This window comes from Triturus cristatus, chromosome 7, assembly GCF_964204655.1.
Source record: "Triturus cristatus chromosome 7, aTriCri1.1, whole genome shotgun sequence".
In the NCBI taxonomy this organism is placed as follows: Eukaryota; Metazoa; Chordata; class Amphibia; order Caudata; family Salamandridae; genus Triturus; species Triturus cristatus.
In genome coordinates this window covers 1089673697-1089692112 of record NC_140590.1, presented here as the reverse complement: position 1 = coordinate 1089692112, position 18416 = coordinate 1089673697, and the positions used below count along the sequence as shown (strand labels likewise).

The window sequence follows — 18416 nt, the reverse complement described above, 5'->3', positions numbered from 1 at the left end:
CAATGTTACTGGGCTTAATGATGATATTCCCTGGGGAGCCCTCAAGCTTTAGCGTGACATGCTCTTGGCAACTGGTCCACTCTTCTGCCTTGATCTTCACATATGCTTAAGATGAATTAACCATTGCTGCAACGAGTATGCTCTCCAGTGTATACCAAGGTCCACATTATCAACCAGAACCCGTTGATACTTCTTACTGAGGTTGTCTTGGCATCCTGCCTCCACTCTGCATCCAATTGAGACAAAACTTTATTGACACCTCGCTTCCCAAACCAAGATGGCCGACGATACTGTCTTTTCTTTCCTTTTTGGAAAGTAATTCACACACATTTGAAGATTTTTGTTCATTCTAAGACTGATAAACACTGCGCACTAACATCTTACTAATACACTATCCCAGCCCGCAAAAATAAACTCCTCGCTACTCGACCGAGTTGTAGCTCCGATCATGTGACCTCGTCACGTGATATGACCGGATGCATTTAACTTCCACCGAGCGTCCAGGTCGTCACCTCCCAGACCCGGTGGCTCGGGTAGGTCAAGAGTCAGAGCGTGAGCGGGGCAGATGTAAGTACTAATACACGGAATCCGTGTCTTCATTTTTAAGACCAGCAATCACCCCTCCTTTTCCCCGAGCGCTTGTGATACTCTCGTAATGCCAGCGCGAGCTATTGGCTCTCCCGCTGACATCAGGCTGTCTGCATCGGTTGTTAGAACGATGCTCTGACCGATTCCCTATTCTTTATTATAATTCCTCTAATTATTGGGCCCTAGCGGAACTCGTGTCATAGAATTGCGACCCCACTGATTTACACTAGACCACTTCAACACGAGCAGACAGTCTCGAGTCGCATGAATTTTATCTTAATTTTATCTTCACCTCACATCCTTTGGGAATATAACATGACCGTGGGGTTAATCAGCCAGCGAATTTCTAATAGCTTGATAGTGCCATATGTCCCCATATGTTTCAGCTGTGATTATTGCATTATTTAAGCTCGCTATCACCTTCTAGTTCAGACCTACTTTTAGAGGTCCTTCGCCTCACGCTGAGTCCACCGAGAACTGTTGTGGCCTACAGTCCTACTGAATAGGGTGAGTCCAATGATGTTTTCTGCCGCTTTGATTGTTTTTAAATGTTCCACATAGGTGTTTAGCCACTATAGTTCACCTTGTTGGTACACCACTTTTTAGGAGCAGTTGCTGACGCTCAAGCACCAGCAGTCACCACTGTTGCATTTTAACTATGTTGGAGATGAATCACCTTGCAAGCCTTTTTTGTTATATTTCCTGATACCTGTGGCTATATTTCTCTACAATGATCAACTTAATGTACTGTTCTTTCTACAGGTAGCACCAGACCTCAACAGGTATTTTAGGAATAAGTTTTTTTGTTCACATGACCGACTGTGACTAGGAGACACTTATACTATAGATAGTCCCCTGTTACCATTGTAGATATCTTGATAGGTCCTGACGAATCACGAGCGCACGAGCTCACTGCGAGAAACATGTTGACCACCAACCCCATGCACTACAACTAGAGACATTACACTCTACCTAGTGCTACATACACCTTTTTAATCAGGGAAGGAGACCATTAAAATAAATTGATTTTCCATACTGGTACTTTCGACCCTGTTTTAACTCACTTTTTGTATCTACAAATAATCAGGCCCACACACCCGCACTTCACCTGACGGCTGTTGGATTAAAAGAACTCCGATAAAGTGCCCCTTTTTAGGGAGCCCGTTAGGCATTGCACCGCCGGCCCGACGAGGAGCAACCCAGATGATGAAGCATGACACCTGAAAGGGTGTGTGAGGGCATTAAAATCCAACAAAAGGATTACCCACTTCACACATAGTATACATGTAGTCCTTCTAGGCTAAATCACCGATTCACCTCCACTCCTTTCCTCTCCCTGAGGAACTACTGGTAGCCTTCTTTTCTAAACATCTTCCACACCAACCATAAAGGACACAAAATCCTGATTTTGACGGAGGCTAAAGGTGGTTGTGTTCAAGAGAAAGAAGGGCTCTGGCAACTAGAACGGATAAGATAATGCCAGAGAAGTTAGAGTACATGGCAATAACATCTGCTCATATGTGCACAAAAGGCCCTGACATTAATGGGAGGTGAAAAAAGACATCAAGGAGCTTCTGTGTGATCATTAATGCATTCCCTAGGCAACTTGAACTCTTCCAATTACATGATAAAAAATGTTAGTCTAGAGTGATGCAGGCAGATCTATCGTTATTTCCACTATGCCACCTTCCTGGGAAGCTAAAGACATATGGAACATGCAAAAGGTAGTTAATATGATCAACTTAAATGTTGTAGACAATGGATAGATGGACACGCGTAGATCGAATTTGGCTTCTGACCTTTCTCAAAACATATTTAGTGATGTTGACAATGTTCATGATGTAGGGAGTAGGAAAACAGTCAGCCCGCTATTCTCACAACTTTCAAATCCATCACAATCTGAATCATTATGCCGGCGGGTTAGAGGTCATTTGGGTCAACTAACAGAGCACGTAAGGCAGCAATTTAAGTGGGGCTTCACTTTGAGGGCAAAAAGCTAATGGAAAATGCACGAATAGCTAACTGTATGATTTGCTTAGAACTCCTAGTGATGGCAGCTTTTGTCTGCAGTGTTGGATTGCAATGAAATGAAATGGAAATTCCAGTTCAGGAATTAGAATTCCAAAGTAAGTTAGTGAGCAAGAGACCTGCCCAGCCACAGAAGTGTACCAGGGAACTTGACAGGAAATGGTGCAAGCAGAGAACCACCTAAACTGTCAAAAAGACATTTCTGATCTCATCAGCCGGGGGAGAGGCTAGCCTGAACATAAGTGGGTCACTCACGTGCCTGGCCCTCCAAATAGATTTATATTCTTAGTGCTGTGAGATGACATCCCAATTTCAAGAAGGAATGGGGCCCTGAAGATAAAAGTAAAAAATGTTATCAACGCCAAATGTGAAATGGCAGATGGACGTGGTTAATTAAAACATGATTCCTAGCACACTTCATGTGAGAATCTAAAGGCCTCAAATAAGCAATTATTTTCTTATGTTTGGCATTGTGCTTCTCAATGGTTTGAATGAGCATCGTGATCAGTTGATCGATTGTGCCCTGTCATTGCCATAGAATATGGGAAATGGGAGGCAAAATGAAGTAATTACCAGAGGACAGGTAAGTGTATGAGCTCAAGGTTTAATGACCGTTCGTCTCCACAGCTTCCAGGGAACTGTCGCAGCAGCCCCTTGGATTAAAACAGTAACATTCCATAGCTCAATAGATGACATCACAGTTTAAGCAAGTAGATAATAGTTTAGCAGATTACTACAATATTTCCCTTCTTTCATAAAAGGTTACAGAGGCAAAGGGAAAATGATGCGAAGAGCAGAAAAACAGGTTAGGGTGTTGAGAGCAAAGATAAAAAATAAAGGAAAAGAAAAGAAGAGGAGACAAAGCAGGGAGTAATAACACATGGGAAGAAAATCAAAAGTTGATCCAGGATAATAAGACAACAAAATAAACCTAGGAGGAACTACAGATCCATGCGTTTAGGAGGAACACTTCTTCAAGACTCCTACGCACAATTGAAGAATTGGGATTAGATGGATATTGAGATGGACCCAACTCACCATTCTTCTCAACACCACTCTCAAGTCTTATTTTGAGAACCAGGTTTTTGTGAATCTTGTAAACCGTAGAACAGTTCCACCAATGCTTCCCATTGACCCTTACAGCAAAACGTGAAATAGCATCCATCTTAACAGGGGAACTGAACTTGGACAACCCTTTTGGCATTTTAGTTGGAAGCTGGATTTTGACCCAAGCGCCAACAGTAACCTTTGAATTAAACAAATGTTTGGCAACATTACTGGAAGCATCACAGGTGGTTTTGTTTGCACTCAAATCTGAATCATGAGAAACAAACAAAGGGCTGTTCGATGTCCCCACCTTTGAACGCCGACCCCACTTTCACATCCAGGCAGGGCACATGTCAAAAGTTGCAATTCTTCCATGCAACAATTCAAACAGACTTTTACCCATGGCCTGGACAGGAGTAGTGCGGTACGCCCATAACATACTATGGACAGCATCCTTGATGTCAACACCATTAGATAGAGCCAACTGCACGCACTCAACCAGGATATGATTCATGCGCTCAATGAAACCATTGGCCTGGGGATGATATAAAGCCCCACGACGGTGTAAGATGCCAGACTGGGATAGAAACTCTGACATCTCTTTAGACGTAAATTGCACTCCGTTATCTGGGACAATCTCCTTGGGAAAGCCTTCCCTGGAAAACAAACTTTGAAAAAAACGAAAGACCTCCCTAGTGTTGGGAGCAACCATAAAATAGACTTCCCACCACTTGCTATGATAGTCAGCTACCACCAACGCAAACTTGTATCTATGGGGAAGAGCATTAAAAAGCCCTACAAAATCTACAGCTAACTTCATCCACGGTTTAGTGGGTGGTACAACCACTTGTACAGGGGGAGGAGCACTCTTGATGACCTTATCACTCGAGCAGAAAATTACACACTCCTTAACAACCTCATCAATCTGCGTGTCCATTGAAGGCCACCAATAAACAGAGCAAATTCTTCTCTTTATGCTGGTTTGTCCCAAATGACCTTCATGGCCCAAAGTGATGATGCCTGGCCTCAAGGATTCCGGTGGTACACATATGCTTAAGATGAATTAACCATTGCTGCAACGAGTATGCTCTCCAGTATATACCAAGGTCCACATTATCAACCAGAACCCGTTGATACTTCTTACTGAGGTTGTCTTGGCATCCTGCCTCCACTCTGCATCCAATTGAGACAAAACTTTATTGACACCTCGCTTCCCAAACCAAGATGGCCGACGATACTGTCTTTTCTTTCCTTTTTGGAAAGTAATTCACACACATTTGAAGATTTTTGTTCATTCTAAGACTGATAAACACTGCGCACTAACATCTTACTAATACACTATCCCAGCCCGCAAAAATAAACTCCTCGCTACTCGACCGAGTTGTAGCTCCGATCATGTGACCTCGTCACGTGATATGACCGGATGCATTTAACTTCCACCGAGCGTCCAGGTCGTCACCTCCCAGACCCGGTGGCTCGGGTAGGTCAAGAGTCAGAGCGTGAGCGGGGCAGATGTAAGTACTAATACACGGAATCCGTGTCTTCATTTTTAAGACCAGCAATCACCCCTCCTTTTCCCCGAGCGCTTGTGATACTCTCGTAATGCCAGCGCGAGCTATTGGCTCTCCCGCTGACATCAGGCTGTCTGCATCGGTTGTTAGAACGATGCTCTGACCGATTCCCTATTCTTTATTATAATTCCTCTAATTATTGGGCCCTAGCGGAACTCGTGTCATAGAATTGCGACCCCACTGATTTACACTAGACCACTTCAACACGAGCAGACAGTCTCGAGTCGCATGAATTTTATCTTAATTTTATCTTCACCTCACATCCTTTGGGAATATAACATGACCGTGGGGTTAATCAGCCAGCGAATTTCTAATAGCTTGATAGTGCCATATGTCCCCATATGTTTCAGCTGTGATTATTGCATTATTTAAGCTCGCTATCACCTTCTAGTTCAGACCTACTTTTAGAGGTCCTTCGCCTCACGCTGAGTCCACCGAGAACTGTTGTGGCCTACAGTCCTACTGAATAGGGTGAGTCCAATGATGTTTTCTGCCGCTTTGATTGTTTTTAAATGTTCCACATAGGTGTTTAGCCACTATAGTTCACCTTGTTGGTACACCACTTTTTAGGAGCAGTTGCTGACGCTCAAGCACCAGCAGTCACCACTGTTGCATTTTAACTATGTTGGAGATGAATCACCTTGCAAGCCTTTTTTGTTATATTTCCTGATACCTGTGGCTATATTTCTCTACAATGATCAACTTAATGTACTGTTCTTTCTACAGGTAGCACCAGACCTCAACAGGTATTTTAGGAATAAGTTTTTTTGTTCACATGACCGACTGTGACTAGGAGACACTTATACTATAGATAGTCCCCTGTTACCATTGTAGATATCTTGATAGGTCCTGACGAATCACGAGCGCACGAGCTCACTGCGAGAAACATGTTGACCACCAACCCCATGCACTACAACTAGAGACATTACACTCTACCTAGTGCTACATACACCTTTTTAATCAGGGAAGGAGACCATTAAAATAAATTGATTTTCCATACTGGTACTTTCGACCCTGTTTTAACTCACTTTTTGTATCTACAAATAATCAGGCCCACACACCCGCACTTCACCTGACGGCTGTTGGATTAAAAGAACTCCGATAAAGTGCCCCTTTTTAGGGAGCCCGTTAGGCATTGCACCGCCGGCCCGACGAGGAGCAACCCAGATGATGAAGCATGACACCTGAAAGGGTGTGTGAGGGCATTAAAATCCAACAAAAGGATTACCCACTTCACACATAGTATACATGTAGTCCTTCTAGGCTAAATCACCGATTCACCTCCACTCCTTTCCTCTCCCTGAGGAACTACTGGTAGCCTTCTTTTCTAAACATCTTCCACACCAACCATAAAGGACACAAAATCCTGATTTTGACGGAGGCTAAAGGTGGTTGTGTTCAAGAGAAAGAAGGGCTCTGGCAACTAGAACGGATAAGATAATGCCAGAGAAGTTAGAGTACATGGCAATAACATCTGCTCATATGTGCACAAAAGGCCCTGACATTAATGGGAGGTGAAAAAAGACATCAAGGAGCTTCTGTGTGATCATTAATGCATTCCCTAGGCAACTTGAACTCTTCCAATTACATGATAAAAAATGTTAGTCTAGAGTGATGCAGGCAGATCTATCGTTATTTCCACTATGCCACCTTCCTGGGAAGCTAAAGACATATGGAACATGCAAAAGGTAGTTAATATGATCAACTTAAATGTTGTAGACAATGGATAGATGGACACGCGTAGATCGAATTTGGCTTCTGACCTTTCGCAAAACATATTTAGTGATGTTGACAATGTTCATGATGTAGGGAGTAGGAAAACAGTCAGCCCGCTATTCTCACAACTTTCAAATCCATCACAATCTGAATCATTATGCCGGCGGGTTAGAGGTCATTTGGGTCAACTAACAGAGCACGTAAGGCAGCAATTTAAGTGGGGCTTCACTTTGAGGGCAAAAAGCTAATGGAAAATGCACGAATAGCTAACTGTATGATTTGCTTAGAACTCCTAGTGATGGCAGCTTTTGTCTGCAGTGTTGGATTGCAATGAAATGAAATGGAAATTCCAGTTCAGGAATTAGAATTCCAAAGTAAGTTAGTGAGCAAGAGACCTGCCCAGCCACAGAAGTGTACCAGGGAACTTGACAGGAAATGGTGCAAGCAGAGAACCACCTAAACTGTCAAAAAGACATTTCTGATCTCATCAGCCGGGGGAGAGGCTAGCCTGAACATAAGTGGGTCACTCACGTGCCTGGCCCTCCAAATAGATTTATATTCTTAGTGCTGTGAGATGACATCCCAATTTCAAGAAGGAATGGGGCCCTGAAGATAAAAGTAAAAAATGTTATCAACGCCAAATGTGAAATGGCAGATGGACGTGGTTAATTAAAACATGATTCCTAGCACACTTCATGTGAGAATCTAAAGGCCACAAATAAGCAATTATTTTCTTATGTTTGGCATTGTGCTTCTCAATGGTTTGAATGAGCATCGTGATCAGTTGATCGATTGTGCCCTGTCATTGCCATAGAATATGGGAAATGGGAGGCAAAATGAAGTAATTACCAGAGGACAGGTAAGTGTATGAGCTCAAGGTTTAATGACCGTTCGTCTCCACAGCTTCCAGGGAACTGTCGCAGCAGCCCCTTGGATTAAAACAGTAACATTCCATAGCTCAATAGATGACATCACAGTTTAAGCAAGTAGATAATAGTTTAGCAGATTACTACAATATTTCCCTTCTTTCATAAAAGGTTACAGAGGCAAAGGGAAAATGATGCGAAGAGCAGAAAAACAGGTTAGGGTGTTGAGAGCAAAGATAAAAAATAAAGGAAAAGAAAAGAAGAGGAGACAAAGCAGGGAGTAATAACACATGGGAAGAAAATCAAAAGTTGATCCAGGATAATAAGACAACAAAATAAACCTAGGAGGAACTACAGATCCATGCGTTTAGGAGGAACACTTCTTCAAGACTCCTACGCACAATTGAAGAATTGGGATTAGATGGATATTGAGATGGACCCAACTCACCATTCTTCTCAACACCACTCTCAAGTCTTATTTTGAGAACCAGGTTTTTGTGAATCTTGTAAACCGTAGAACAGTTCCACCAATGCTTCCCATTGACCCTTACAGCAAAACGTGAAATAGCATCCATCTTAACAGGGGAACTGAACTTGGACAACCCTTTTGGCATTTTAGTTGGAAGCTGGATTTTGACCCAAGCGCCAACAGTAACCTTTGAATTAAACAAATGTTTGGCAACATTACTGGAAGCATCACAGGTGGTTTTGTTTGCACTCAAATCTGAATCATGAGAAACAAACAAAGGGCTGTTCGATGTCCCCACCTTTGAACGCCGACCCCACTTTCACATCCAGGCAGGGCACATGTCAAAAGTTGCAATTCTTCCATGCAACAATTCAAACAGACTTTTACCCATGGCCTGGACAGGAGTAGTGCGGTACGCCCATAACATACTATGGACAGCATCCTTGATGTCAACACCATTAGATAGAGCCAACTGCACGCACTCAACCAGGATATGATTCATGCGCTCAATGAAACCATTGGCCTGGGGATGATATAAAGCCCCACGACGGTGTAAGATGCCAGACTGGGATAGAAACTCTGACATCTCTTTAGACGTAAATTGCACTCCGTTATCTGGGACAATCTCCTTGGGAAAGCCTTCCCTGGAAAACAAACTTTGAAAAAAACGAAAGACCTCCCTAGTGTTGGGAGCAACCATAAAATAGACTTCCCACCACTTGCTATGATAGTCAGCTACCACCAACGCAAACTTGTATCTATGGGGAAGAGCATTAAAAAGCCCTACAAAATCTACAGCTAACTTCATCCACGGTTTAGTGGGTGGTACAACCACTTGTACAGGGGGAGGAGCACTCTTGATGACCTTATCACTCGAGCAGAAAACTACACACTCCTTAACAACCTCATCAATCTGCGTGTCCATTGAAGGCCACCAATAAACAGAGCAAATTCTTCTCTTTATGCTGGTTTGTCCCAAATGACCTTCATGGCCCAAAGTGATGATGCCTGGCCTCAAGGATTCCGGTGGTACAAACTTGTCACCACGCAAAATTAACTCCCCACCCTCCAATGTAAGCTCAATGGAAATCTTGGAAAAGGGTTGAAGTTCAGCATCAATATGCTTTTCTTTAGGCCAGCCTAAAACAATGTGTTATTTCACTCTCCTTTAAACAGAATCTGTTTGCAGAGCTTCAAACCACTCCTTTTCAGCGAAACATCCCATACCACAAACATCAACTGCAGCAATCAAGCATTCCTCATCTTCGTCACCCAGAAACAACTCCTCTTGAGCCAGGGGAAGAGGTGATCTTGAAAGAAAATCTGCCCTGATATTTTTCCCACCTGAGATGTGTGCAATGTCAAAATTGTACTGCAAAAGCTTTGAACTCAATCTCGCTATACTAGGAGTACGCTCTTTAACAATGTGACCGTTGAGTATGGGAATGAGTGGTTTGTGGTCCGTAAGTAACTTTAAGGACTTGCCCCAAAGAAAACACTTAAACCTTTCAAATGCCCAGCAGCAGGCCAACATCCCTCTTTCTATGACAGAGTAGTTATTTTCACTAGGACGTAAAGCTCGAGAAGCAAACCCAATTGTATGCTCCTTACCATGTTTCACTTGTGTAATCATGCCACCCAAACCATCAACACTAGCATCAACTGATACAATACATTGTAAAAGTGGATCAAAAGGTGTAAGTACTTTGCACATACCTAACTCTTCCTTAATGCGAAGAAACTCATCTTGGCACCTCTAATCCCACACAAAAACAACCTTTCTCTTGAGAAGTTCACGTAAATGGCCAGCTTTGGCAGCAAAATTAGGGATGAATTTAGAGTAAAACTCACACACACCCAGGAATGAGGAAACATGTTCTTTAGAGTCAGGACAGGTAGCATTCCGGCTAGCCTCAATCAACCCTTCTCTATGTTGAATACCTTGACCTGAAATACGATGGCCCAGGTATTCAATAGACTCCTTCCCAAACACACATTTCCGCTTGTTAGCTACAATGCCTTTTCCCTGTAACCTTTGTAGAACTTTTGAAACCTGTCTGTCATGAGAAACTTTACACCTCCCAGTGACCAGAATGTCATCTTGAAAGACAACAGTCCAGAACACTCGCCATGATGTGTTGAAAGGCTATAGCAGCAGAAGCAAGCCTAAAAGGCATTCTCCAAACTTAAATGTGCCAATAGGTGAGACAAAAGCAGTCACATACGTACAACTTGGGTCATACTCCACCTGACAGTAGGCGGATGAAAGATCTATTTTAGAAAAAAACTTGCATCCAGCAAATTTGGCAAGAATGTCATCAATACGGGGAAGAGGATGGGAGTCAACCCAAATTTCTTTGTTGAGACTGCGCAAATCAATGCACATTCTCAAACTTTGATCCTTCTTACGGGCGACGACCAATGGAGACAACCATAAGGATGACTCCACCGGTTCAATAACACCAGACTCACATAATCTTTTCAATTCACACAACAGATCATCTCTCACACTATACGGCACATTGCGCAGTTTGTGCTTCACCGGGGTAGCCTGATCCTTCACTTTAATAAAGTGCTTAAATCCTTTAATGCACCCCAAACCATCAGCGCACACACTCATGAACTTGTCACACCATTCCGTCACACACTCAGGCTGTTGAGACTCATTCACCCCCGAGACTTGCTCCTTAGTACCTGGTCTAAGAGTCATTGCAAATAAACCTCGGTGATACCACCCTAAAATGTTGAGTCCTTTCTTTGCCACATACAACTTCCCCAAAAGGCGCCTCTCTTTGAAGATCAAGCTAGTTTAAAAAAAAACTTTAAGCTCAATTTTCCTGCCCTCATAGGATACAGGATTCCTGTCAGGTGCTTCGAGAGGCTTGTCCTGCCAAACACTCTCAAACAACTCTTCTGTGACCATGGTCATGTGCGCCCCGGAATCAACCAAGCGTTGAAGGGACTTACCATTCACAAGTACCTTCACGACTGGATCAACACACCCATCAGAGTCATCTTTAACCACTACAATAAAATCCCTCAAGGAACTCACCATGTCACCCATTTGTTCACCATTATCTACATCCACATGAAAAGAATTAACTGGATTGCCCATTGACATGCACATCTTCGCAAAATGCCCAACCTTCCCACATTTGTGACACGATGCATTCTTAGCAGGGCAAATGCGAGCATTGAGATAGTGCGAAGAAAAACCACATTTCGTGCACAAACTCTTTTGAGGGTTCAATTTCTTCTCAGGTCTGTAAGAAGTTTTCTTGTTTCCATGCTTTACATTAACTTGTTTATCTGTTGGCTCATGTTTTCCTTTACTGCCCCAACATTCATCTTATCAGCTTTCAACTCTTTAGACGCTAACTGAGACAGTTCAATACTTTTTACGATAGTAATAGTCTCTTCTAACGATGGATTTTTTAATGTCAATAACTTCTGTTGCACTTTTTTGTCTTTGCAATGTGCCACAACTTGGTCCCTTATAAGTTGGGACGTAAACTGTTCAAATTCAAATTCAGATGCGAGAATATGTAACGCGGCAACATAAGATACTTTTATCATTTTCCTGTTCTCTAGTAAAAAATGAATGCCTCGCTACAACCAAACTGCCCTCTACATCGAATTGCTTCTCTAACATGGCTACTGCTTGGTCATACTCGTTGAGAGGTTCTTTACCTTCTGGAACTTCCAGAGGGGGTAAGTGTTCCAAAACAGCTTGTCCTTCTAAACCTAGGTTGTGTTCAAGAATAAATCTCTTATGTTCCGAACTGAATCTAAAGCCCCCCATAGCTCCTAAATACTTTGTGAAAGCTCTATACCAAACCTTCCATTTTACCGGAGGGTCTCCTGGAAGCTGTAAAAATGGAGGAGGTGCTTGAACACTCTACATTGTAAAATTGTACTATTTAAAAATTATAACCAACAATGAAAATTAACCATAAGCCAATTCTATAAGTTACGAAGTCAACCTGGAAATGAAGAAGCAGATTAAAAAAAACATAGGTGCCGCGAAAAATTCTAGAATCAAAAGATACACAGCACATATGTCCAAAAGGAAAATAGTCCCTTAAGTGAACAACTACACTCTATTAAATAAAAAAAATATTTCAAGCTAGAATTACAATGAAAGCAGAGTACTTGTGAATTGCTCCTATTATTAACCGCCGCTCTTCAAATATTTCAACCTTGCCGATTTTGTTACTCCGTGTTCTTCAGAGTTCAGAGCAATCTTGGTTGCAACGCTTCACGTCAGACGCGAGACAACAATGATTTCTGCTGCCGTAGACATGGAGATATACCACACTCTCTACGAAGAATGCTGATGACACGTCAGACGTCAGTCACGCTGCTGCCGTTGTCAGGGACACTCCACGCTCTTCCGGGAGAACGCTGACAGCAAAACAAACGTCAGACAAGCCCTGAACGCTCACGAGGTAAAACGACCACATTCCACTGCGTCATCATTCAGGACTGAATGTCGGAGGGAAAGGGTCAAGAGGTGACGGAAAATGGCAGAATCAGACCAGACAACGGCAAACAGTACCTTAGCTTTGCACCGGCCCCACAAAGAACAGATCCAACCTAGAACTCAGCAGATAGTACATCTCTGCTATGCGGAAGCAGTCCGAGACATGCAGAGACCACACCACTGCATAGAAAGTCCCAAGTGCGATACACAGATGGTGGTTGCCCAGCAGACATCAGGACCGACGTCCCACTGATGGCAAAACAGGGTGAGCTACCAAAAACGCCAAAACACCACAGATATTCGCCTGACAGACACCAGGACCAAAACAGGGGTGAACCACCAGAGACTCAGAAGGATCTTTCGGTTGACGCTTCTCCGCAGACCTGTCACCTGCAAAGCACTGGAACCATGACAAACAGCTGCACACGTGGATGGTGATATCGAATGGTCAAACCAACTCGTCACCAATTTTGAAGTAATTACCACAGGACAGGTAAGTGTATGAGCTCAAGGTTTAATAACTGTTCATCTCCACAGGTTCCAGGGAACTGTCGCAGCAGCCCCTTGGATTCAAACAGTAACATTCCATAGCTCAATAGATGACATCACAGCTTAAACAAGTAGATAACAGTTTAGCAGATTACTACAGAAAACCTTTTAAGTGTGGCAATAAGTACTAATAATTTGACAACTTCAGTTATTGAACAGAAGAACTGTTTTTACTGCCTTTGGAGGACTCTTCTCACCTTTTTGTTTCTTTCTTTTGTAGGTAGGCACTGTCCTGTCACAATTAGTGCAAAAGATCGGTGAACTTGGCTGTGCGCTGAAGGATCAAGTAAGATTGTTTTTAATTTACTTCTATTTACTTTGGAATCAGTTACCTGATTGTAGATAGTGCGACAGATCATCGTGATGATTCTAAAAGTAATGGGCTGTGGGTGATAGATAAAAGTCATGTGTGGGGTGTTCAGATATGAGGATGTGTTCTTCTTTCAAGAAATTAAAAGGCTGGTCAGTGTTGCACAGGCTGCTGCCTCCCACCCCCATCACCCCTGTTAGAAATGTGGGTCTCTAGTTGGCAGAGGTAGGGACATTTGTCCAAGTAGGAACCCTTCTTCCGAGTCAGGGTAATGGGGATACACTTTTAAAATAACCCCTGCTCACCCCCTTGGTAGCTTAGCATGAGCAGACAGGTTTATATCAGATGTGAAAGCATATGTGAACAGAAACAGTAATACAGTGAAAACACTACAAATGGACACCACCAGCCGCGGTCGGTAGTAGGAGTAACTACAGGGCGGTGACGTGGGGAGGGGGAGGGGAAGGGTGGGGGGTAGTAAACTATGGATTACGGAGGTTTACAGGTAAATTAACATATAAATTAATAAAACGAATTTCGTTGCATGCACTGCATCCCCAAATGCAATGCAGTGCACGCAGCGAAATTCGTTTTATTAATTTATATTTTAATTTACCTGTAAACCTCCGTAATCCATAGTTTACTACCCCCCACCCTGCCCCTCCCCCTCCCCACGTCACCGCCCTGCAGTTACTCCTACTACCGACTGCAGCTGGACACCACACCAGTTTAGAAAAATAAGTAATCTTTATCTAAGTCAAACAAGACCAAAATGACAAAAATCAACAATACAGTAATACAATTATAACTTTTAGGGGGGCGTGGCTAGCCAGCTAACATGGCGGACGCAAGCTTCTAGAGCTCCGACATCAATGACTCGATTATCCTGCAAATAATTACAATCCCCAGCCACCGTAACACATTTGGGGCCATATGTAGGTAGCCTAACATTTACCACTTCCTAAATACCGAATTTTACCGATTCAGTATTTATGAAGTGGTAAATGATATGTAGGTAATCCATCGGTAATATTTACCGAATCGGAATGGGTCGGTAATTTAGAATCGGTATTTACCGATTCGGTAATGGTAACAGGCTTCCCATTGATTCCTATGGGCCAGGAGGCCCATAGGAATCAATGGGAAGCCAGTTACCATTACCGAATCGGTAAATACCGATTCGGTAATGGGGGGAGCACAATCAAGGGTGGCAGGGTGTCACAGTGACACCCTGTTGCACCCCTGATTCCTGCATATGTGCACATGTGGCACACATACATGCCCTAAGGGCATGTATGTCTGCCACATTGCACACTTCAAAGTGCAAATAAATGCTTTTTTACAGCTATTCGTCATTTACCACCAACTTTTAGTTGGTGGTAAATAACGAATCCCCACAACAACCACACACTCCCCCTACATATCATTTCAGGATTCTACCGAATCGGTAATTTTACCGATTCGGTAAATTACCGAATCCTGAAATGTGCCCCCTACATACCAAAAGCCTGAATACCGGTCGGTAACAGGATATTTACCGAAAATCGGCCGTTACCGACCGGTATTGGGGTTCCTACATATGGCCCTTGATGAGGTAACAGGCTTGTGTATGCGTACAGTCGCCGATCGTCACTTAGAGTCCCCATGGGCACGCAGATCATCGATGGAGCAGGCGCCTGAGGCCTTGACGGCCGACGCGGGTGTACGAGATGGATCACCGGTGGCAGCAAACGCAGTTGTGGCGGTGTAAACACTGGCACAGTAAGGATTTCAAAACAAGCTGGAGGCTGGTGTGGATTAGTCTCACTGCCTGCGGACCTCAGAGTGGCGACAGCGGAGGGGAACCAGCATGCGGCTGGACCATGGGCATGGCCTGCGGAGCCTGGCGAGAAACGTGAAGGGGAGAGGTGAGGCCTAACGGATAGCGGGGGCTCCCTGACCAGGCAGCAGGAGCGGGAAGTGACAGGATCACTAGTCAGATGGCATCAGTCCCGTGGTAGAGAAAGAGGAGAGAAGCACGAGCTTTGCCGAGAGCTGGGCCACATGGGAGCTGCTGGGAGCCTGTGAAACAGGTCAGTGAGACACTCTGGCTGCCCGTGTGCAGAGGGGAGCATCAGACAAGTGAGGAAGTCGCCATAACATGCATCCTCACCTGAAGTATAGCCCTGTGTGTCCGAGAGTCGGATCGGGCCCAGGCCACGACCGCAGGGCATGAGAGTGACATCTAGAGGTACCACAAGTGTAAGCCAGGGGAGCAGCTCTTCCCGGAGAGGCCCTGGTTCAGCGTACCACACCCCCGATAAGTGATCAGGCCAGAACACCCTTGGGAGTGGAATCGGGCCGCTTTTAGAGAGCGATGCTGACGCTGCACCTCCTCGGTCAGCTCTGCTTGAGTCGCGTCAAGGAATGGTAGTCAGAGAAGACTGAATGACCGAGACAACACACAGAGAAGTGATACTGGGCTGGACACCACCACAAACCCTGTTGGGGCTACTCACATCATGTAGGGTGACCACAGCATGAGGCGGGCATGCAGCAGCTGAACTTGACCGAGCGATGCAATAGCCACCACTGGAGACTACACACAGTCCTGCCAGATACCACAGCCGAATTGGCACGCAACACGTGGGCAGGGTGGCTACCGGACACTTCCAGTGAATGTCGACAGCACAACAGTTAGTAATAGGTCGCTTACTCACTAATGCACAGCAGACCAATGCAAGCACTGCCAGCTCAGAGCCAGTGCCTGTGGAGGGGGACAACGCCGGAAAGACACCACACACAGCACTCTCCACTAAGTTGGATTCAGTGCTGGCGGCAGTGGAGAAGATCAGGCCGCAAAAGACCAGATGAGGACCTCTCTGGAGTCTATAATCGATGAAGTCACCTCCGACTTCACCCTACTGGGCGCCGACCACCATAAATTGGCGGTAAAGTTTCACTTACTGGATCAATCCCGAACGGAGTTAAAACCCAGTACACAGAGCCATACTCCGGCCCTACAAGTCCTACTAGACCGAATGCACGCATTCAATGACAAAGTAGAGGAGGTGGAGGGGTCCTCCTGCCGCAATAATGTCCGTGTGGTGGGCATTCTGGAAGGAGAAGAGGGACGCAACCCGGAGTAGTATGTTGAGCGCTGGCTCAGTGAACTATACATTGACAGCTAATTCAATAACCATGAGTGAACACCAGAATGTTGCATGCTGGTATAGTCATATTAGACCACAGGGACCATTTGAACGTTCGTATCTTCAAACCACGTGTTGCCGTAGTAACTAATCTACAAACCGTCTAGTTGTCAAAGTCATGGGCGCCATCTTTGAATGGTGAAACGGGAATATGAGTGTTTTAAGACATTCATTATTGTAGTACATACAAAAATTATAGAGATTTGAAATAATTCCACATGGCAGATTAGTATAATGTAAAATACATGATCAAGTTACAGTGATCCTCCACTTTTGATGGAGGATGGTACAAGTTCAATCTAAGCCCTTAATCATGATGAGATATATGGCTGTGTATATGTGAAATCTCTCAATGCAATCTGCTTAATTATAGGAAGCATGCCATTTCAAATTTATTGCATAACCCTAATGGCATCAGAGTGTTTAATCGTTTGATCCAGAATGCTTCCATCTGCGATAGTTTATTGGAATTGTCTATACCTTGCTGGATGGGTACTTGTTCTATGATTTGAAATTTGATTTGTCCAATAGTATGTTGGCTTTGTGTCCAATGTGGAGCTAAGCTTGAGTTGATGTTTTTGTTTCTAATTTTGCTTTTATACTCAGTTAAACAAATTTTCATCTTCCTCTCAGTTTTGCCAATGTACAGTAGTCCACAAGGACATTTAATCGTATACACCACATTTTGAGAATTGCAATCAGTGGTTTGTGTTAATCTTATCTGTTCTCCAGTTCTGGGGTGTCAAATAATTTCTCCTTGTATAAAATTATTACAATGAATACTGTTCCAGAACTTCATCAGTCTAGTTTTGCCTGTAAGCGCCTTTATTCTTTTGGTAGGTGTCAAATGTTCCTTCAATTTCCGTGCTCGTGTGTATGAGAAATATTATCTACAATTAAACAGTACATCTATTGGTTTTCCCAGAGCTCCAGCCTACGCCAATACGTTTATGACAACATTTGAGAATGAACATATTTTATAAAACCCATCTTGGATCAAAGGCTTAATCTTTTTTTGAAGATTCATTGACGATATTTTCTTGATTTGGAAAAACTCTGAAGAATCATTAACGGAAATTATACAAATGTTGAATACCAAAGATTCGAGGATCCAATTCACACATACTATCCTAAAAAGTGGACTGGCATTTCTGGATATCTGAATAGAATTGAACTCCAATCAAATCACCACACGCATGTTCAAAAAACCAATGGATAGGAATGATTCCCTATTATTTAAAAGTTTTTATCCACCATCCCTAGTTAGGAATTTACCTTTTTCTCAATTCATAAGAACTCAACGGATTTCATTAGAATTGGTGACATGCATGGAGACTATGCAAGTACAAAAATTAAACTATAAAGCCAGAGGGTATCCTGAAGACTTGCTGGACAAACACATATCCCGAGCAATGCAAGTAAATAGAGAGCATCTTTAAAAAAAAAAAAAAAAAAGGATGTAACAGAATGGTTTTTGTCTCAATATACTCTACAGTTTCTAGGGAGATAAAAACAAGCATATACAAATGCTGGGACTATTAGAATCTGAACTGTACTTCGATGGACTGTTTAAAGAAAAACTGTACTTCTCATACACA

At 43.5% G+C, this 18416-nt stretch overlaps 1 protein-coding gene across 1 annotated transcript in view; it reads left to right on the top strand.

Moving 5' to 3' along the window:
* The window catches only part of LOC146811143 (uncharacterized), a 198812-nt gene that overhangs the window by 62519 nt on the left and 117877 nt on the right, over window positions 1–18416 (top strand). The window contains exon 3 of the mRNA XM_085618210.1: window positions 13538–13603. Within this exon, the coding sequence (XP_085474336.1) occupies window positions 13538–13603 (66 nt within the window). The remainder of the gene's footprint in view (window positions 1–13537; window positions 13604–18416) is intronic.